The sequence below is a fragment of the Apodemus sylvaticus genome, chromosome 22 (assembly GCF_947179515.1).
Source record: "Apodemus sylvaticus chromosome 22, mApoSyl1.1, whole genome shotgun sequence".
NCBI lineage: Eukaryota > Metazoa > Chordata > Mammalia > Rodentia > Muridae > Apodemus > Apodemus sylvaticus.
Genome location: NC_067493.1, coordinates 28,602,419 through 28,625,352, shown reverse-complemented (window position 1 = coordinate 28,625,352; position 22,934 = coordinate 28,602,419). Strand labels below are relative to the sequence as shown.

At 39.9% G+C, this 22,934-nt stretch overlaps 1 protein-coding gene across 3 annotated transcripts; it reads left to right on the top strand.

Moving 5' to 3' along the window:
• Positions 1-635: 635 nt before the first annotated feature.
• LOC127672808 (zinc finger protein OZF-like) lies at positions 636-22,617 on the top strand. Of its 3 annotated transcripts, none has more exons than XM_052168181.1 (5): positions 636-777; positions 3,228-3,354; positions 7,587-7,679; positions 15,792-15,901; positions 16,687-22,617. In XM_052168181.1, the coding sequence occupies exons 1-5, from the start codon at positions 775-777 to the stop codon at positions 18,031-18,033; spliced, it is 1,680 nt and encodes a 559-aa protein (XP_052024141.1). In that variant the 5' UTR covers positions 636-774; the 3' UTR covers positions 18,034-22,617. The 3 variants fall into 3 exon arrangements, with proteins under 3 accessions (XP_052024141.1, XP_052024142.1, XP_052024143.1); XM_052168182.1 differs by lacking the exon at positions 636-777 and adding an exon at positions 795-1,019; XM_052168183.1 differs by lacking the exons at positions 636-777; positions 3,228-3,354; positions 7,587-7,679 and adding an exon at positions 11,657-11,710.
• The last annotated feature ends 317 nt before the right edge of the window (positions 22,618-22,934 follow it).

The window sequence follows — 22,934 nt, the reverse complement described above, 5'->3', positions numbered from 1 at the left end:
AAACTGCAAACACCCAAATGAGAGGATTTTGTTCTTGTTGTTATTTTGTTTTGTTTTTGAGACAGGGTTTCTTTGTATAGTCTTGGGTGTTTTGGTAGACCAGGCTGGCCATGAACTCACAGAGACCAGTAGGCCTTTGTTTGTGCTGGAATTAAAGACCAAGGAGTGGAAATATTTTGCATGTATGTGGGATGCATTATACATGTTTTCAAATATTTACTAAGGTAAACAATGAAAAGCATGGCATTGGCTTCCCAAATGGTAGTTTTTATAATCAAATTCAAATGATCATATTGATTTTTTTAAGTGAATACTTACATTTGTTCTTGGAATACAAAGGACATGAACAATGCGTGCAGATTTATATACAATTCATACATTTTCATATACTTTATTTACAAGATTAAATGCTGACAAAAAATGAAGGAGGTTCTGTCACAGGAAGCCCTGCCTTAATTTACCCAAGAAAGCAAGGCCCTGTCATTTTAGCTTCATCCTCCCGTAGGTTGAAAATTGAACTGTCACTCAGGGTGAACCTGAAACGCTACCCTATCAGACACAGTAAACTGAAGGTTACCCAATCAGACACTCGGTCGGATGGGAGGAGGCGGGTTTTCAGTCTTGCGTCTGTTGTTGCTGACCCCGCCATTTTAGCATCTGTGGCCGCTTTCATCTTCTACCTCTGGGCTCTGGATTGAACCCTGTATCTGTCGCCCTGTAACTCCCTGGTGCCTGGATACCCAGCGCGAGGGTTGCGCTCACCGGAGTCCCGATATGGTGCGTTTACCTGCGGCAGCGCCCCCAGCCCCGAGCCCTCGCTTGCGCCCCTGCCCCCTGCACTGTGGCCAGGCTGAGCGGCTTGCTGCAGCTCGGGGGTCTCATCGTGTCCGTGAACGGGGGATCCGCAGTGACGCCTGTGATCGGGGTCGCTGCGGATTCCTCCAGATGGGGACGCCGGGGCTGCGGGACCTGTGACTGCCTGAGCACGGCCCGGAGCTTGTCTGCCACCTCCAGATCTGGTAGGACTTTGGCCAGCATGAGGGGATGGATGCAGCCTGCTTGGTCTCTGAGCCCTCAAGGCCATCGGCCTCCCCAGGGTTTTTCTGCAGCTGCCGCCCCGCCGCCTCCCCCCCCCCCCTTCATCTTGCATCTCCACGTTTGTTCCTGGCTGCCGTTGTCGCAATCTTGTGCTGTATCTCTCTGTACCTCTATGGGAATCTGTGAGCAGAACCTTCCCCGCCCCTTTCCCCTGCTCTTTGTAGCCCATCTAAGCATCTCGCAACGTGTTTTTTCCACGAGGCCTGTCCTTCAGGTCCTGGAGTCTCTGGGTGACCTGGAGTAGGTACTTCCCCTCCTCTCTGCTGTTTCCCTCACTATCCCTCTGTTGTCTGCCTCTGGCTCTCTGTATTTCTAGGGATGGAGTCTGGCAATTCATTCATGCAAGGCAATGCTCTGCCCCAAGCCAGTTAGTTCCTTGTCCTTTTTTTTTCCGTTCATGTTTTAAGTATTATATATTAACGGTACACCGTAGTGACTTTCATTACATTTTATACCTGCATGTAATGTATTTTCTTCACCCTAACTCCTATTACCCTCCTGGCCCTTTTCCTGCTCCTACAGATTCTATTCCTCTTTTCCAGTACTTCCCCTTATTCTAAGATTTTTTTTATGACCCCAGACTTACACGTGCATAGGAAGAGGGTTAGTTACAGGAGCATGGGCCTCAACATTGTCTGTACTACCATACTACTGAATAAAGAGGCTCTCCTGAACCTCTCCCAAGACAACCATTAACTGCCTATACATCATCAAGGAGAAATGGGGCCTCTCACTGATCCCTTGGAGTGTCTAGTGAATACCAGCTCTTGGGTTCTCTTCTGGCGGGCAGTCTTATGTGTATGCTCTGTATGTAGCACAGTATGGTGCTGGGGGAATTAAGGTGCAGGTAGCAGAAGAGGACTAGGGGAGGAGACATGAGCAAGAGCACACAGCAAGAGGTGTGGACAGTGAAGGGCGGAGGGGGAAACCAGCCGGGTGCTGGGGGACCTGCGTGATGCATGTACTCTGGAGCAAGAGAGGCCGGGTAGAGAGGCAGGCTCTGTAAGTCCCTGTTTGGAATGTGGCCATATAACACTGGGCTTTCCAGATTTTTCATGGGTACTAGTCTGGTTCCTGGGTGATGAAGGAGTGTTAGGAGAGCAGGAAATGGGAACTGTACCCTAAACCTGAGCACTGCACACACCGGTCTCAGTTCTCTTTATGTGTGCACCCTTTGTGTCTGCAAATCTGTCCCTGCATCCTGTGCCCCCTTCTGTGCCTTGTTTGTGGGATTTGTTTGCCCTTTGTATCCGATCTTTCATATAGGAGCTCACAGTGTAGCCTGGTCTGGTCTCAAACATATGATGACCCTCCTGCCATAGCCTTGTGATCCTTGGGTATTTTTTTCAACATGAGCCGTCATATCCATCTCCCTGCCTTGGTGTGTCTCAGCCTCTGAAAGAGCCCTGCTCTGGAAGGTACCTTGGCTGATTTTGATCCCACTCAGAAGGATTTAATGTGGGATTCCAGGGATAGCCATGCATGGGAACTTCACCTCTTCCCTCTTCTCTAGATGTCTCAATCCATGTTCTAGTAAGGTGAGAAAGAAGGAGACCTAGGTCTAGGTTCAAATCTCACCTCTAAGTCAGGTGGCCTGGTGGTGCAGGCCAGTATATATAGATTGCAAGTTTGAGGACTGTAAAGTGAGTTCATGGTGGGCCTGGGCAATTTAGTGAAATTTAACCTTAAAGAAGAAGATACAAATCAGTTCAGTGATTTGTATGTGTGACGTAAGTTCCATTCCCAACTATCTCCCTGTGCGATTTCAAAGAAGCCAGTACCCATTTTAGATTCGATTCTATTGAATAATGTTACTCCTTTTCTATTGCTGTGCAGCCATTAAAACGAGCAGTATGGGATTGCCATGGAAAGGCCAATGGATACATTAGTGCACATAGACCTTCCATTCTGGGACCCTGAGACCAGAAGAAGGGTGTGATATGAAGTTGTTCCCGCCATAATGAGCGGAAGCGGGTTCAGTCTGATGCTTGTACTGATTTTCAACTGTCCCAAGATACAGAATACAAGTCAAGCTTCAGTGTGACACTGGCAAGACGCAAACACCCAGGGAAGTAGACTCTTATTTCCAGGGCTGAGACCTTGGGTTGATGAGCAGTGTGTCGTTGCAGGGGTTGGTGTCATTTGAGGACGTAGCCGTGGACTTCACTTGGCAGGAATGGCAGGAGCTGGATGCTGCTCAGAGGACCCTCTACAGGGACGTGATGCTGGAGAACTACAGCAGCCTGGTGTCCTTGGGTGAGTCTCATTCCCTGGCAGCTCTCAGCAGTTACTTTCCTCTTGGTTGACAACGGTAGGGATTATTGCGAACTTTTAATAGAATACTAAGTTGCTCATATTTTAGCTGGCCTGTGTTAATGCCATGCATATATAAAGAGCTGTGTGGCTTGGGAATACTCTTATATAATGTATGGTCATCTGATGAGGCCAGTTGGCAAGTCTTACAGCTTAGACACAACATGTGTGTGATAGGGACATTTAAATTCTCTCTGATAGCTACTTTGAAAGGTTTAATTAATTGTTGTCAAGTATATTTACTACCATACTATAGAACATAAATTCCGTGTCACTTGCCTGTGTACTTGAAACAAATATTAACCATCCCCTGTCTACCGTCCGACCCCCCCCAGTCTCTGTCTTTGTTCCACTCTCATAACTCCCATTTTCTGTATTTCTTTGGGGTCACCTTGAACTTGCAAATATAATGAGGGCATGTGGGATTTTGCTTTTTATGACAGATAGAGTTCATTTATTTTGTGTCATTCTTGTGTAGACCTCATTTGTAAGAGATCATCTGTTTACCCCACCCAAGAAAATATCCATTTCTTCCAGTCTGGTGAATCAGAGTGTATTTGTTTTAGTCAGCTAAAGTGACTCTCAGACAGTGGTAACCCTGAAAACACCACTTCTTACTCAGTTTTGTCTTCTATGGCACATGCACTTGGACAGAAGAGGTCTGTGTTCTGAGGGAATATTAGAGATGCCGTTACCATGGCTTTCCTGATTATTTATTTATTTATATTTATTTACTTTTTATTTCATTGCCATATTTGGGTACCAAGCTCTCTTGTGGGTTACCAGTTACTTAGTTTTAAGATAGTAGTGGTCATTGCAGGCTCAGAAATCGTGGTGTACAGTTTCATAAGTGTGTTCTCTAGCTGTGTTCCAGGGCAGGTGTTTCTGATTGTGTGATGATGCCCAAGAAAGGGTGTTAGGATATCAGTACCTCCTTCCTTGCTTTCTGACTGCAGTGAGGTGAGGAACATGATTTTACTTTGATGGCTGTGCATTTGGCAGACATGAAAATACTGTCTGCCTCACTGTCCTGAAGTGTTTATTGTAGTGGTTCTCAGCCTTCCTAATACTGTTCCCCATTAATACAGTTCCTCACATTGTAGTGATGATATGGTGATCCTCAACCATAAAATTATTGTTGCTACTTCATAACTGTAACTTTGCTGCTGTTATGACTTGTAATGTAAATATCTGATATGCAGGATGTCTGATGTCCAACTCCTATGAAAGGGTCATTCTACCCACAAAGGGGTCATGACCCACAGGTTAATAAGCAATAGTTTATTGTATATTTTAGGGACATCATTATGTCAGGTCTTACATTTAAACCTTTGGTTTACTTTTGGTGTTTCGTTTTCCTCGTTATGCATTTGCAGTATGGTTTCTCGGGCTGACTTTGAACTCCTTTTGTAGCCAAGAATCTTGACCTTCTACTCTTGCTCTATGTCCTACGTGCTGGGATATACTAGCACATTCAGAGCTTGATCTGTTATTCGATTTATGTATAAGGTTCAGAGAGAGAAGTCTGTTGCCTTTCATCAACCTGAATAGTCCATGGTTCTCTGCAAGATTTATAGATGAGAACTTCTCTCCTTATTGTAAGGTCTTGAAAACTTCACTGAAAATCATTTGAATGACTTTCTTAGTCAGGTTTTTCCATCACTCCAACCGATACCTGAGGGAAATCTTTGAAGAAAGATTTATGTCGGCATATGGTTTTCTGAGGTGAGTTGGCCATGTCCCTGAAGTGAGGAAGAGCGTCATTGCAGGGAGCACATAACTACAATATGCTGCTCATTTCACAGCTGCTGATGTTCTGATCCCTTTTGGGGGCATCTCCCCACGACCCATTTCCATCTTCTAGACTTCTTCCTGCTAATCAGACTGGTAACCATGACTTCAGCATCCAGTCCTCTGAATCCATTTCAAATCCTCTGACCCTGAATAGGTCTGGTTTTGTTTGGGGCTGTTCATTTTCTTCTAATGGTTTCTGTGTCTCTTTTTGTGGCAGTTTCCTACTGTCTCATTGGAATGGGGTTTGAAGGTGGATATCAAGAGCTGCACATTTGTGCTTTTTGATCAAGATGCTTTGCTACCTTTGTGCTTTTATATTGTGTTTAAGACATTGTTTGGGACAGTGTTTTTCTGTTTATGTGGGAAAGTATATCGATTTTACTGTGAGGATATTGTTGAATCTGCAAACCACTTTAAAAATGTGGGAATTGCTTTCCTCAATATTACTCCAGTTTGTTAACATGGACTATGATGACCTATATTTTGTGTCTTACCCTGGGTATCTCACCACCCTGTGCAACAAGTTTCTGCAGGGTCCGGCACATCTTCTCCCACTGAGGCCAGACAAAGCAGCCCAGTTGGGGAACAGATTTCACTGATAGGCAACAGCTTTAGGGATAGTCCTTCTTCTCCAGTCTGTGTTCCCTCACAGAGACTGAGCCACCCTTCTGCTGCATAATGCCAGGGTCATGGTCCAGCCCGTGTACAACCTTTGGTTAGTGACTTGGTCTCTGAGAGCTCCCAAGGATCCAGGTTAGTTGATTCTGTTGGACTTTCTGTGGCATTCATATCCCCTTCAGGGTCTTCAGTCCTTCCCCCAACTCTTCCAAAACATTCCTTGACCTCTGTCCAGTGTTTGGCTAGGGATCACTGCATCTGTTTCAGTCAGCTGCTCTAATGATTTCATATACATATGCAATGCGTTTTCAGTTTTACCCTCTCTTACCGTGTACAGCCTCCTGATCTCACTGAGCATTCTTCTACTCTTCTTTATAGTCCCTGTCTACCTTCTCTCCTTTTATGTTGTGTTGTTGTATTCTGTAGCTGCCTGCAGCTACTAAAAACTGGGTTGCTGGAACAGAAGCTGAGGGATAGATGGGGAAGGGGTGAAAAGAATGAGGCCAGGACAATAGTTTACCTACCGATTGAGGCCCCAACTTTAATCAAGGTCAGATCTTTTGACAGTTTGGGCAAGCCGCCCCCCCCCCCCAGACTCTGGGCTGAGTTACCAGCATTGTCATCTGGCTTCCCCTGGCAGTCCTTGTTTCCTTTGCTCAGGCAGCTGGGTGGGTCACCTGCTTAATTCAGGAATTCCTAGACCTGGAGGAACAAAGAACTTAACCTTTGCTCTGAGCTTCTCCACCTTAGGATAAAAATTCCCGTTGTAACCTAATTCCCTATTATGCCCTAACTCAGATTCCTGCCTGAAGTCCTTGCCCTTGGCCAATGTCAAGTTCCTACCTTGTAGCATGATACCCCATTATGGCTCTGTACAATGTTGTGTGTGTGTGTGTGTGTGTTTTCTAACTACTGAGTTTGATTCTTTGCGTGAACATGGGATATAGTGGGTTAATTCTTAGAATGTGGGCTTTTTTTGTCTTGATTTTTCTGAGCCACAGTTTCACTATCCCAGATTGCTTTGAACTTACTTTATAGTGCAGAGTATTTTCAAACTTATAACAGTCCTCCTGTCTCAGCATATTGCATCCTGGGATCTTTCCATCTGGTAAAGGGGAGTGTGTGATCTCTTTTAACTTCTCAGTGTTTGGGAATTTCAGGCTAATATTTGACTCCTTGGTTAATAAGTTATACAATAGAGGTGGGGACATAGCTCAGTGATAATTGACCTGCCAAGCATATTCAAGTCTGTAAATTCAACTACTAGCACCACAAAATTAAATAAACAATAAGTAAATAATAAAATTATTGAAACTTTTAAGTTCCTTTAATTTTTTTAGGTCTTTAATTTATTAAAAATAGACTTTTAATATACGATATTCTGATTAAGATTCCCCCTCTCCCACTCCTCCCGGATCCTTCCCACCCAAATCTACACCTATTCTTGCTCCCTCCATTAGAAAACAAAACGGCATCTAAAACAAAAACAAAAAACAAAAGAGAAAAATATTTAGGTAGCTATTTTGAATAGGAATGTAAATTGAAACTTCTCAACATTTTTTTGATTGTATATATTTAATTTTAGTTTTTTGATTCTGTAGTTTTTCTCTATTTGTTGTTGTTGTTGTTGTTTTCTGAGTCCTTTAACTTTTGCTCTGTGTAGCTTCCTTTACTCTTCATAGCACAGCTCAAATGGAGCAGTCATAGTCCATCAGCGAAATGAATTTCTTGGGAACAGCTTATTTATCATTTTCCATTTACAGGGCACTGCGTGACTAAACCTGAGTTGATCTTAAGGTTAGAGCATGGATTCCGGCCATGGAGCATAGGAGACACTTCAGTCTGGAGTCTCCCAGGTCAGTGACTGTGAAAGGGGAAAGGGTAATCAACAAAGACAACTAACTGTTCATTGGATATTGGTCATCTTGAACTTGAACTGTCTTCACCATTTATTTTATACAGTTTCCAAATGAAAATCTCTGTCATTCTGTGTCCTTTGTTGTTGTTGCTGTTGTTGTTTAAGTCTGTTTTCCTAACTTACTTTTAAAAAAATGATCTTTGTATAGGTTCTCTTGGACATTTTTGTTGTTGCTTTGAGATGGGGTCTAATATAACTGCTCTCACGCTTGCTATATAGACAAGATGGGGCTCAAACTCTGTATTTTCCTCCACCTCCCATTATCAGGATGTGTCACCATACCCAGTCTTATCTGTAGTTTCATTAGTTAAATATTTTGCCTAAATATTTTATCTGAATTCTTAATTGTCCTTTCTACGTTGTTTAATATTAAAGGTGTCTTCAGTGCTTGGTCTTGATCTGGAAATTTGATAGCAATAATTAACACTCAAATACATCTCCTCTTGAAGGGCTTACAGTTAGTGAGAGAAAAGGGAAATAATCATATAATATACCTACCACAGTGAGATGAGAGAGACCAAGAGTATTTACCCAGAGAAAGGCCATAAAGAAAACCAGGTGGAGTTTTATTTTAAGAAAGACATAAAGACACTGTTGAGGAAATACTCATTTATCTTACTTTAGCTTTATGATTACTCTTTTTTAAAAATTTTGAACTAGCTATGTGATGGTGGTGGTAGTGATAGTGTTGATGGTGGTGGTGGTGGTGGTGGTGGTGGTGGTACAGGCCTTTGATCCCAGCACTCAGGAGGCAGAGGCAGAGGCAGAGGCAGGTAGATCTCAGAGTTTGAGGCCAACCTACAGTCTACAGGCTACACAGAGAAATCCTGTGTTGAAAGAAAGACACACAGAGGGGCGTGGGTGGAGGAGAGAAGGAGGGATGGGGCAGGGAGAGAAGGAAGAAGGATTGCTGAACTACACACATATGAATGTCAATTGAAGATGTGACAATGAAATTAGGATGGGGAAAGACATTTGGAATTGGTGGCCTAAAAATAATAAACAGATTAAAAAGAAAAATTAGGAAAGAAAGCATTGGAAGTTTAAGGATGGGATTGCAGATACGTTTTCTCTATGCTAGTACATGAATGCCCAATGTCGTAGTCAGAAATTAGATTGTGTTTTCCAAGGAGAGCAAGAGAGAAAGAACATTTGACATCAAGAAAGCAGTGACAGGACAGTATGCCCTAGAACAGAAAAGCTATTGAGAAAAGTGTACACACATCACAACTTTCAACAGCAAATCCCCAAATGGTAATGAGCTGAATGCTACAACTAGGTCATGGCCATGATGTGCAAAGTGCTCTTCTGCTGACTGACCAGCATTCTTTGTCGTGGGAGGAACCTGTGGTACTGGCAAGTATTGATACAGAGATGTGTCTTCTCTGATAGTGTCTTGTATATTTCAGCTTAATTGATTGAACAACAAACTAATTTGCATTTAGCCACACATAGCGTGTTATACCAGGGGCTCTCCACTCTCGGGATATATATAGGTAAGATCAGTCAAAAGCTTAGGAGGCTGGGGACATATTGGCAGTTTCTTTGTGGGCACAAGAAGTGGCCATGGACACTTACATGGTGAAATCCAGGCTCCTTCAGAAAAGAGCATGGAGTGTTAGATATGGAGTCTCACATTTCTGGTGAGGAGTATGCCTATTCCTCATAGACATTCTCAGAGTGTAAGAACAGTGGGCCCAGTATCAGCTGGTTGCTTGGCCTCTGCACCATTTTTCATCTCCGTGTGTTTACTATACATTAGGACCAAAGGATTTGAGCCTAGGGACAAGAATTCATTAGGCTTTCACAGCTGTCTTCCAACCAGAATGTGCTCACTGTTCATTGGGTTCCAAAGGTTCTGAGAAACCCAGAGTCTCCTTGCCTTCTTTCTGCTTTATGGTCTAACATGCTAAAGATGCCCCATCTCTTTTTGCTATCAGTTGTTGTATTCTGTTGTTATTGGGGACTGGTTCCTGGAAGAGAAAGTTAGGGATGGATGGGGAAAAAGAGAAATGAGTCAAGACAACACTGTGCTGATCAAGACTGAAACTTTAATAAATATTAGTCAATATATAGCTTGGGAAAAACTCCTCCTCCCAGACTTCGAGGTGAGGTCTGGGTCTTGCTGACTCCATTCTCAGCGGGTCACCTGCTGAGATCAGAGAACTGTAAATCTAGCAGATCCGGGATGCTTCTAGGTGAGGCTGCCCTGAGGCTGCCAGTGGCTTCCAGATGAGAGCAGAGAGCTGTGCTGTTCTATAAAGAACAAAAGCCAGGAATTTCACATAACTGATGATCAGAGCAAAGGCTGAAAAGCTGAACTGAAACACTGGAGGGGGAAAGGGACAATCAGTGAGTTCAGAAATACTGAAGTTTCTGAAGGAATTGTATTACCATACTGGCTGACACCCTCAAAGGCCTAATTTTTACTGTCATAAAAGTTCTGAATGCTTCAAGTTTTCCTGTAGTAACTGATAGTGTTATATCTGTTTAAAAATTTTAAAATATGATTTGTATGTCTGGTTCGTTCTGTTGCTGTTCTTTTAGCATTTTTCTCTCTGAGTGGTGTTGGGAGTTGGAGCTACAGGTGAATGCTGCTAAGAGTACCCTTTTTGTAAAATGAAGGCTGCTTTCCATCCCCATTCTTCCAAAGAGACAATTCAGGGCAAAAAAAAAAAAAAATCCTAATATACATGGTAGCAACCAGGCAAATAGTGATATGTATTGGAAAAACTAGAGCATCTCCAGCAATCAATTCTGAAGATTTTGTAAATAGTGGAGTGTGAGTGAGGCATAAAATGCAAAAGTGTGGTTTTAGTAATGATCCAAACACTAAAATAGTATTCAAATATATAGGTTCAGCAAACAGGGATAATGACAGAAAATACAAACTTAAATAAGTGAAGAAGGAAGCTCAGTAAGTAAAGCATTCATTGGAAAGCAGCATACACTGGAGTAGACTGTAGAAAAAAAAGAATATGACGAATGAAGATAAGGTTGAAAAATTATTGTAGTGAGAAAACTGTACAGGAAAAGGAAGAACAGTTGTGACTGCAACATTTAAACCCCCTTGGCTATGGAAAAGAGATTCAACCTATGATTGGGAAATAAGTAGACTAAAGACACAGAAAATGTATTCCATGAACTGTAGCTTAAAATTGCATAAATGGAAAGAACAAAAAACCCAAACCAGAAAACACACATCCAGGGAGACAGCCATTCAGAAGCACCTCAGGGTTGTAGTTAAAATGCAAAGTACAGAATAGAGAAAGACAGCTTACAACCTAAGAGGCAAGGGCTTAGTTACTATTATGGCAAGTCCCTTTAGCTTTGTGATCTTTTAACTGAAACTCTGATTACTGGAAAGTGTGGGCTCCTGTATTTTCAAGCTCTGAAACAAAATAATTGCTAACTAAGTTACCTCTCTTCAGCAGTGTTACCCTGTAAACTATAAGATTAGTGAAGAACTACAGATCTTTCTTCATGAGTATAAAACACATGGCACTGTGATTATTAAGAAGTGCCATGGATACTTCAAGAAATGTTGCACAGAAACCAAAAAGGTGACTGTAGTTTGGGTAATAGCTCAAGGGTTAAGTGCCCTGTCTGCTCTTTCAGAGTATCAGGGTTCAATTCCTAGCAACCGATGCCTCCTTCTAGACTCTGCAGATACTACATGCACATGGTACATAGACAAAGCACCCAATCACATGAAATAAAAATAAATCAAATATCAGAAAAAATCAAAACAATGAATATATGGAAAGAATTATATTCCACTAATAAAACATCAGACTGAAGAAAATGCTAGACATTATTAACTCAGTAAACTAGCAGACCACTAAGATGGAGAAGGAAAACTTTAGTAATTATTCTTTAACAAGACTAATTGTAACTGATTTTTCCAACTCATAGCTGAACACTGACAACCTGGATTTAAAGAAAAACACTTCAAGCTGCTGCTTAAATGTGAGTTTATAATACTGGTAAAGACAGACTGAGCAAAAGGAAAACTGTTTTGGAGCAAACAGAATATGAAAGAACTCAACAGTAGCCATATTTATATTAGTCAAACCTTATTGCATGCAAAGTAAACCAGAAGATTTTTGCACATGAAATATTGGACTAGTTCATTATTGTGACCACTAATAAAACAGAATCTATCGAAATTAATAAAAAAAATTGATAAAATGGACTATTTCATCAGACATCTTTGAGATAGAAAAGATTAGTTAGGAATATTTTTAGAATGTGTATCTTAGTAATCACAGAATAGGAAATTGAACAGATGTTTATTTGTACATATGACCTACCAAAATTCTACAAAGTGCCTATATTACATTAATTAATAAGAAGCAATGCCATTGAGGCAACAATAGGATGCCACAACTAATCAGAGCTCCTTGTAAAGTCTCTTTGATTAGTTCTTCTACCAGACAGGTGTGAAGGTAAGTATCTATGCCCAGCAAGCTGATTCATAAAATGGAAAAGGAGTTTGGTAATTTTGGAAACGTGTTATATAGCCAGTTGCTATATGGCCAGATAGCGAGACTAGGTAGGAATCTGAGAAGAAAATATACATGTAAAAATCCTCAATATCATATGCTTTAAAACATTAAAATTATGCCCTGTGATAAGTGTCATTTAATACCAAAGATGCCAGGTAATAAAATTGATGGAAAACATTTTATGTGGTGTGCCTGCAGTTAGAATTTGGAACACACTCACATGTTCATTTCAGTTGAGTATCTGATAGAATTTGGCATCTCTTCAAAGTTTAAAAAAAGGATAACTTTTTCAAGTGACCAAAGAAAGGAACATGCCAACAAAATATTACCAGTCTAGACAATTGTGTATGCTGAGTATAGAAAAGGAGAAAACATTTTGTCTAAATTAGTAATGATACATATTGTATTCCTTCTCATGTACTCTTTCTGTTTTGAGAACTTTATATTTGCATAGATGATTTAGTCAAAGCTTCCCTTCCTTTCCTTCAGTCCAACTTCTTTCATATCCCGCCATTACTTCTCCTTCCCATATCCATGTGCTCTGCTTTTAGATCCCACTGAATCCCCCTTGTGCTACCAGTGTGTGTGAGGGCATAGGCCATTCATGGAGCGTGGAGACCCTCTTGGGGACCACATCCCTGAGAAACCTCAACTTTTCCATCACCTAATAGCTGTCAGTTACCAGTCTCTTCCTAGTTATTGATGGGACTTTGTCAGTTCCTTCTTCATCTATGTTGGGGTTTTGGTTAGCTTTATTCGGCAAAGGCTTTATACATAGAGTCCTAGCTGTCATGCGTTCATGTGTGCAGTGGTGTTGTCTTGACCTGAAAATTCTGTTTAAGAAAATCATCTACAACTTCTGTTCTTACAGTCTTTCCTCCCCTTTTTCCATGATGATCCCTGACCTTTGGGAGGAGGGTGTGTTATCTCATTTAGGACTGGGCACTCTGACAAATGAACAGTGAAAGCTGCACTAATATATACACATAAAAATAAGTACTTAGGGAGCCACTTAATACTATAGCTCTGTAGAAAAGAATTGAAGTAGCTTGTGCCTCACAGCCTGTGACCTACCCACCCACAGGTTCCTTACCCAGTTACAAAGCAAGAGTTCTATCTCATGGAGTGAGCCTTAACTCCAATTAGAGTGATTGCTTACTCCTGTAATTTACTCCTGTAAATTTCATGCCACTATTGTGAAACTAGGTATATCTTGTTAGACCGGCTATTATTGTAACTCTCACAGCTAAGAATGTTGATAACTTTTTTTCTTTCAGTATTGTGATAGCACTTCCCAGCTAGCCAGTAGGCATGAAGCTTCAAGATCAGTATCAGCTTAATTTTACATGTTCTATAATTGAAGTTTAAAGTGTCTTCAGAAATGGGGTCTTACCATCAAGTTATGGAGAGTAACTAAGACCAGTAGCAATATGTTTTATTGTTGATGCAGGGGTGGCCAGGATCATACTATCAGCACCTTGAAAATAGATAACCTCAAAGCACTGAACATTTTGTTCAATAGTATATGATATCTGGGGTATTTTATTTTTCTCTGTGTATCTCCATTCTATCTTTCTTTCTGTCTATCTATCTATCTATCTATCTATCTATCTATCTATCTATCTATTAACCAATCATTTGTCTTAGATATCCATCCATCTGTCTGTCTGTCTCATCTATCCATCCATCCATCCATCCATCCATCCATCCATCCATCCTACCTTTCTTTTAGAACTTCCCAAAACAGTTTTCCATAAGGCTTTTAAAGAAAGGTCGTTTAGTGTTAGTATCCTGTCTTGTGTACCTCCGCTCCTCCTCTGCCCTCTCTTCCCACCCTCACCTCACTGAATCTTACCTGCACCACTATTCCCCTTTACTCATTTATAACATTTGTTTATATCCCATATTTCTTATCTCCCCCATGGCCTCTTTTTTTGTGGCTGTTTTCCTTACTTCTATAGGTCCTCCTGTTTAAGCATACACATCTAAAGATTCAGTGCTAGGATCCACATATGAGAGAGAGCTTAGGTCATCTTTCAGGATCTGGGTTAACTTTCAAAGAATAATCTAATTCCAGCTCCATTTATTTGCCTGCAAAGTCCACAATTTAATTTTTATTTATAATGTACTTTTTTATTTCATGTGTATATAAATAAATATATCATATTTTAATTATCTATTTATTAGATAGTGCACATCTCTGCTCTTATTTCAATTTCCTAGCTTTGAACAGTCATGTATGCGTGTTTACCCACTGCAATAAGAAGCTTTTCTGATCATGTTTGATAACAATGTAAACTGTACATAGAAATATACATGTTTAGAATGCAGTTTAATAATTAATATGACCATTTGAAAGACGAAGTAGGTTCTTCCTTAAGGACTCTGACTTCTCAAGCTGTGAGTTTGGATAAATTATGTCCATAACTTTGTAGAATTAATATATAGTAAAAGACACCTAAAAATGTGTGTCTTTTTCTCTATGTATATATTCTCTATGTTTAGGCACAGACCAGTCTGGAATTGCAACCTAATCATTTCTTAGCATTTATTTTTAATAAAATGATTTATTTAAAAAAAAACATATCTTTGTCCAAGAGGCAAAGAGATTTGTAGAGCAGAAGATGGATTAAGAGAGTGTCTTAGTCAGGGTTTCTATTCCTGAACAAACATCATGACAAAGAAGCAAGTTGGGGAGGAAAGGGTTTATTAAGTTTATACTTCCATGTTGCAGTTCATCACTAAAGGAAGTCAGGACTGGAACTCAAGCAGGCCAGGAAGCAGGAGCTGATGCAGAGGCCATGGAGGGATGTTTCTTACTGGCTTGCTCAACCTGCTCTCTTATAGAACCCAAGAGCACCAAGGTGGTACCACTCACAAGGGGCCCTCCCTCCTTGATCACTAATTGAGAAAATGCCCCACAGCTGGATCTCATGGAGGCACTTCTCCAACTGAAGCTCCTTTCTCTGTGATAACTCCAGCCTGTGTCAAGTTGACACAAAACCAGACAGTACAGAGAGCTTCTGAAGAAACTTCCCTCTAGTGTGAGAGAAAGGTGATTGTAATCATTGACCAATGGAAGACAGACCCTTCTGTGGCTTTTCAGGGCAAAGGAATAACATTTATAATAAATGTATAATAATCCTTCTAGGAACCTACAGTTTTGCTCCTAAAACAGAAAGTGAAGTCTGTGCTTTGTGGGTCGCTAGTGAAAGAAAATCTTCCCACTCCACAAAATGAGATGTGATATCAGATAGTGTGTATACAATTAAGGTTTTACAGGACTGGAGCTCGGTTAACAACACAGTTAAAAATCAGTGTGCCAAAAACAGTAGCCAAGAAGTATGTGAATAACTTCTTTCCATGTATTTCTCAAGAGTAAATGCAGTGAAGGAACATGGCTTAGGACTGCCTTACCTGTTCGTGTAAAATTTCCCTCAGTAAGCTGAAGAATCGTGAAGAAACTTTACAATTATATTTGAACTAATTAAACCATATATTTGATTTATGGATAGTGATGTTTTTTTCTAATATTATTTCAGGTGTTCTTGAAGTGTATACTCCAGAAGAGAGTTGCCTGGAAAATTCAGAGAGTCATATATGGCCAGTGGGAAGCATCAGCAGAGATATTTCAAATAAAGAGATGATTGAAGTAGGTAAAATGTGAATGTGAACACAACCTTCACATTTTGATTGTGGACATAAGGAGAAATGTTCACAAATGTTTTTAAGAAACCTAACCTGTAACAGAATGAGTCTGTAGTAAGCCTAACGGCATGCTGACTAGTGACGAACCTGATAATGTAACTAATAAACCCCTCACGCACCCTGAGTATCTTATTCTCCCTAACAAGGCTAAAAGCTCACATTATGAATTTATAATATTTGACTGGGAATGTACATCTACACAAAAACACTGTTATTGATACCTAAAAAGCTTTATATTTAAGAAACCTCTAATTTCATGGATTGGAAGGCTTTTTTTGATTGTGTAAAATTAGCTGTGCAAAACATATCTCATATAAGGAAAATATTGCATATAACCTGACTCAGAACAGAACATGGTGAAGTATGGGGCTAAGAGATAGCTGAGCGGTTAAGAGCATGAGCTGCTCTCTCACATAACAGGACTTAGGTTCCCAGCACACATTGTGCGGCTCTTAACCAACCTGCACCTCCAGCTCTAGGACAAGAAGACACCTCTGGCCTCTGTGGGCACCTGCTCCTGAATGCATGTACCCCTATATGTATGCATAATTTAAAATGATAGAAAGAAATTAATCTTCTGTTAAGTGAAAAGTTGCACAGCAGGGAAAATTGTGAGTGTACTTGTCTTTTTAACTTTTAAGATGTTATTATTCTCACAGAACATTAGTAAGCACATGTTAGGAAAAAAAACCACTGATATAAAACCTTGACAAATTCTTTTGTCTCAAGGCAGAAATGAAGGTTCAGCTGGAATTTCCCCGAGGTGCAAAACCCTATGAATGGAAACCATGTATGCACAGCAAGCAGCATGCATCCTATCCAAGTGTGAAACCCTACGGATGGAAGGAGTGTCAGAGAGCGTTCTGTTACAAGTCGGCACTCACTCAGCACCAGAGAACTCGTACAAGACTGAAGATCTATCAGTGTACAGAATGCAGGAAAGCTTTCCCCTCCAAATCAGAACTCACTGTGCATCATAGAATTCACACCGGTGAGAAGCCCCATGAATGTGAAGAATGTGGCAAAGCTTTCTACCGTAAGTCAACCCTTACAGTACATCAGAAAACTCACAGAGGTGAGAAACCTTATGAATGTAAAGAATGTTGGAAAGCTTTCTATTATAAGTCAACTCTCACCGAACATCAGCGGATTCATACCGGCGAGAAGCCTTACGTGTGTAAAGACTGTGGGAAAGCTTTCTTCTACAAGTCAAACTTAACTCGCCATCATAGAACTCACACAGGCGAGAAGCCTTATGAATGTGAAGAGTGCAGGAAAGGTTTTTCCTCCAAGTCAGAGCTCACGTCACATCATAGAACGCATACCGGTGAGAAGCCCTATCAGTGTGAAGAATGTGGCAAAGCTTTTTACTGCAAGTCAACCCTCCGTGTGCATCAAAAAATACATACAGGTGAAAAGCCTTATGAGTGTAAGGAATGTCAGAAATCTTTCTATTATAAGTCCACTCTGACTGAACATCAGAGAACTCACACAGGGGAGAAGCCTTATGAATGTAAAGACTGTGGTAAAGCTTTCTTCTACAAGTCACAGTTAACTCGCCATCATAGAATTCATACAGGGGAGAAGCCTTATGAATGTGAAGAGTGCAGGAAAGCCTTCTCCTCCAAGTCGGAGCTCACTGCTCATCATAGAACTCATACCGGTGAGAAGCCCTATGAATGTAAAGAATGTGGCAAATGTTTCTGTCGCAAGTCACACTTAACTCTTCATCATAGAATCCATACAGGTGAGAAGCCCTATGAATGTAAAGATTGCAAAAAAGCTTTTTTCTGCAAGTCAGGACTTGCCCGACATCTGGGAACTCATAGCCATGGTACTAATACAAAGAATAGAGAAAAGCATTTTCCTGCAACTCACAGCTCAGTCAATATCAGAAATGATATACAAGTTAGAAACCCCGTGGTTATAAAGAATGAAGAAAAACTCCCTACTATAAATCAGTCCTCGGTCCATATGATGGACTTCCTAGAGTTGGGAAGTCCTATAGACGTACACAATGCAGGAAAACTTACCTTCTTAACTCATGCCTCATTCAGTATGAATGAACTCAGGTGAGAGACTAATAACTGCGAAGGCTAGAAAGCACACAGTCAGCCAGGATCACTTGACATCAGAGAATGCCCGTAGAAAGATTACAGCAAAGAACTGCCACAAGGGAGACCTCTCTCAACATCAGAAGAACATTTTGTCTGGAAAGAACACAGGAAAGTTCTACTATAGTTATCTCAATGTAAGCAACTTAAACATGTGAAGAAGCTTATGAATTAAAAGCCAAAAGTTTTGAATGATGAGTCAGATCTCCATTGAAACCTGCAATGAAAAACCCTGAGAATGTATAAAAATCAAAAAAAAAAAATATTTTCCATTGTTGACTATTATATATGTACTAACATTGAAAAACAAACATTTAAGGGACCCTTTTAAAGAACATAGGAAATATTTGATAAGTCAGATCACATTCTGCATCAAAAAAGTCATACAGGTGAGAGACTATGTACAAATTTGTCATGTGTAGTGGTACTTATGTTCCATTTCATTGACACATAGATATTCAAGACTAGGAAACATCGTATTTTCTCCAACTCTGGGTGGGCCTAGAGTGTTATAAGGGCATGTATAGAAATGTGATATAGTTCAGAAGTGCTGTTGAGGTATGACTGATTCTGTATCTGGTAGGAGGCACTGGCTTATTTTGTAGGACTGCTAAAGTCACTGGTAATCTGTTTTCTGATTCTCATCTCGCAAGAGAAAATGTGGTAAATCTTCTGATAAAGTCATTTCAGTCTGGCAGTCAGTGATATAGGGGTCCAGAAATTAACAGTGCTTATTTCCTGATCTCAGATAAGTGATGGTTAAGAGTGGTAACATTTATATCAAATTCGTAGCACAGGAAAGCTCAAGGTACATGGGGCTTGTACCATACTTTGCAGTTACAGAAAGGAATCTAGACCAGTGCCTAAGATAACAAACCATGAGTGTTATAGCCAGGATCAAATATCATATCTCAGCTCAGTGTCTCTTGGACTATCCCTGCACCATTTTACTTGAGCATATTTATACTGCTTGTTATTAGTGGATGAAGGGAGAACAGTCTTTACTATCATTTTCCAGCTCTGGCAGAAGAGAATCTAAATAATAGTGTCATCAGTCTTTTAAGCCAAGCAAATCCCAACTGGGCTTATTGCTGGTTTATACCCTCTTCGCTTTCCAGCATCCAACTGCTCCCTTCCAATTGGCAACTCTGCAGACTACCAGGGGAAAAGATTTAGAGTGAGTGCCAGGAAAGACTAGGGAAGGGGCTACATCTTCCATCTGTGCTGTTTTGGAAAAAATCCCATTCCTGCTGAGTAAGGCTTTCCAGATGTGGCCCACGAGGGGTGGGGCTTTGTAAGTGACCCTTACCACACTCTATAAGGAAGCCAAATAAAGTCATTCGTGTATTTATGAACTTTGGTGGAATTATGACTCTGTTTGTCATCAGTACCTTAGGGGAAGAGGTAGAGATGGCTTTACATCTCCCCCTGAGAAGGAATTTATTTCAACATGGAGTCACTATTAGGATGAACCTTTACTCAAGATGAGGCAGTAGCAGCACAAAGTGAGTATTCCTATGGTGGGTTGGATCTCTAGGAAGTCAGGGTGATCTTTACCTGTCATCCAAATCCAGCCTTGCTCACCTTTTCCCATGTTAGTTATTGATTGAGTAGATAATGCAAGAAAATTTTATGCTCAGAAAATTCTATGCTTAGTTTGAATTGGAGTAAGAGGTACTGATAAGAAGAAGTTTACACAAGACATTTTAAAATATTATTATTTACTTTAATATCTTTCAAGAATCTCAGTAATCTACCTTGACCCAGTGTAGTGAGAAAAAAGAGGGAGACAGCTAAGGATATCCTGGAAACAAGTTAATGAGTCTTCAGTTGAGTAACCTGGGCCTTGAATAGATATTGAAGCTTGTGCATTTATCATTTCTACTACTATGATGGCATAGTGTCATCCCTTTACTTATCACCTTTCTCACTGACCTGGTGCTTCTGGATCTTTGTGAAGGATTATGTGGATGTGAGTGATCCTGGAGTCAGAGCTTTGGGACAAGGAGTCTGTCCCAAAGGCTTAGGAAGAAGTCTCAAAATCTCAGTACATAGAAAAGAAAAAGTCCTTCCAGAAGAATCTCAAATCAGATTATGATCTAGGTGCGTATTGTCTGCTTCTCAGAGTATACAAACAAGTATACAAGATATACTTGTATATACAGAGTATACAAGATACAAACAAGATAAGAAGTCTTGAGTATACAGAAGTCTGAAGTTTTCACTGACTTGTAGTTAGTTTCTAGTGTGAGTAGGTAAAAGGTAGCATGTGTTCTTCCTAAATATGAGAAAAACGAGTGGCTAGTACTCAACATACTATATGAGTCCACATGTTCCCAGACTGTGTTCAGAAGTTTAGATTTATGACCTTTTCCACACATATCTGACTATACAAGACCCTAGAAATGGTGCAAATGGTAGAGGGTATGGCAACTGTGATGTAAGGGGGATTTTGATAGACTTTGGCTGCTTGCCCACTAAGGCAGTATTATCTAGTTTTTCAAAAATGCAGATGATGAGCACCTAGCTGTCTTATAGTTCAGGATAAGAATAGGAGTGTGGTAGTCCTCCCTTTGCTTATTAGGTTTTCAGAGATACAGAAATTGCACATCAGGATCAAAAGAGGGTTTGTAGATGGGACCAGAGCATAGACAATTAGTTGTGTGTGTGTGTGTGTGTGTGTGTGTGTGTGTGTGTGTGTGTGTGTGTGTGTGTTTGTGTGCAAACTTTCTTTGTAAACTCAAGAGTAAATGTTGAGTAAACAGTGGTTTACATCCTTGTCTATACTAAAAAAGGCTCTAGCAAGAAGTCTGAGAGGACATAATCTACTTGCCATCACCAGTGCCTTGTAACATTATCATCAAGCACAAAAGTACCTAATCTCATGATAAAACAGACATGGAACCAGAAAAGAGACATGTCATGCTACATTTAAAGAAATAGAACAGTCCTTTCACAAGGGAAATGCTAAGACCATTGGCAAATAGAGATATTTACATCATGATTCATAATAGTAGCAAAATACCATTATAACATATCGATGGAAATAATTTTATGGTTGGCTGGTAAAAGCTAGTTAGTGTCTGAATTCCATAAGATTAATTAGTAAGGCTCAAGGATACAGTAGTTAATGTGCAAAATGTTTAGAAGTTCTTTTAAAATTAGGCATTCATTTATCTTACTCAGAGAACCAAAACCTTGATAGTTACTGATGTATCTAAAAACTGAATTTTAGAACAAATATCTACCCTGCTGTATGTGGAGATATTACTGTATTTTAAGTGTCAATCAGGATGTTGGGAGAATCAGTGGATAGACTATAATAAGTGAGCATATATGCATGACAAACTCATTGAAGAAGTGATGAAAGGTGCTAAGAAACATAAGCAGGCTTGTGACTGTGTTCTCCAGATATCAGACTGCACAAACTACTCCAGTTGCCAAATATGTTGTTAATCACAGGTACACAAATTTGCAATTATCAAGGTACTCTTGGAAAGGAGTACATTATAGATAAGTGGGACTGATTCCTACAATCTAATTGAACAATTTGTAAATAAAATGAAAGTGTTCTAGCAAACACTGTGCCAGTGTATAATTGGTACCATCAATATGAACCTATCCCCATTCCATACTTGAATCACTTCGTGAGTGTATTTCTCTGCAATCCTTTTGAACCAATATTGAAATAGTCTCTTGTGTTATAATCATTCACATGAATACTTATTTCTGGATTGTATCCTTGGTAGGAGGATTTCAAATATATTTACCAGCTAATTTTTCTAAATGAATAATAATTTATATTTAAATTTTTATTGACTATTCAGTTTTTCTAACTCTCACAGGTTGGGTTTTAAAGATTTTTTTTTTTGAAGTTAAAATATATTCTTTTCCTCCTTCTCTTTCCTCCCTCCAACCTTTTCCATGTACTGTTTGCTCTCTCAAATTCATGGTCTCTTTACTTTTTGTTCCAGATGTATGTGAAAAAATATATTCCTAAATATATAAATATAGTCTCTTAATCTGCATAATACTACTTGTATGTGTGTGATTTTAGGGTATTGGATAACCAATTGGTATGTTCTTCTTCGCTTGGGAAGATTATTTCTCCTGTTCTCAGCATTCCTTAGTTATCTGTAGTCCTTTATCTAGAGTTGACACCTTGTGAGATTACTGACTACCCCGTGTTAGTATGTCTGTTAATTCTATCCTTTAAAGAGAGAGATTTTAAAAATTGTATGTGTATGAGTATTTTGCTGTCACTTAAGTTAATATACTATGTACATGCTTACTAACTGCAGATTCCAGAAGAAGATGTTGGATCCCATGAAACCAGAGTCAATAGATGGATAGATGGTTGTGGGTAATTTGCATGCTGCGATCTGAGCCTAGGTCTTCTTCAGAAGCAGCAAGTACTCTTAACTACTGAGCCATCTCTGCAGCCCGTGCCACTAGTGATTTAGCTTACATCTACATTGATTTCTCTAATTTCTAAGCATATTGAAGATAATTTATGATATTAAACACTCACACATGTTCTATACAATGTGGCCATTCAAGCCTCTTGCCCTTTTTTTTTTCTGAGCTGAATAGTTTTTCCTTTTATGTTCAAAGTATTTGAAGGTGGCCCAAGGTTTAATCCTATCATTTGGAAGGTAGAGGCAGATGGATATATGTGAGTTCAAGTTCAGCCTGATCTGTCTAGTGAGTTCTAAAACAACCAGGACTATGTAGAGAATAAAATAAAGCACAGTAATTGGTCTATGTGATATGGTGTGGTTTCTCCTAGTGTGTTATTTCTTCTTACCCTTAAACTATATAGTCTGATGAAATGAATGACTTTTTAAAAAGTCATTGCATTTT

What these genes read in the sequence shown, in the direction of transcription:
- LOC127672808 (XM_052168181.1), top strand. An exon ending in CAGCAGCCTGGTGTCCTTGG is followed by an intron (nt 3,355 to 7,586) that starts GTGAGTCTCATT and finishes TTCCATTTACAG; the next exon opens with GGCACTGCGTGACTAAACCT. An exon ending in TTCAGTCTGGAGTCTCCCAG is followed by an intron (nt 7,680 to 15,791) that starts GTCAGTGACTGT and finishes ATATTATTTCAG; the next exon opens with GTGTTCTTGAAGTGTATACT.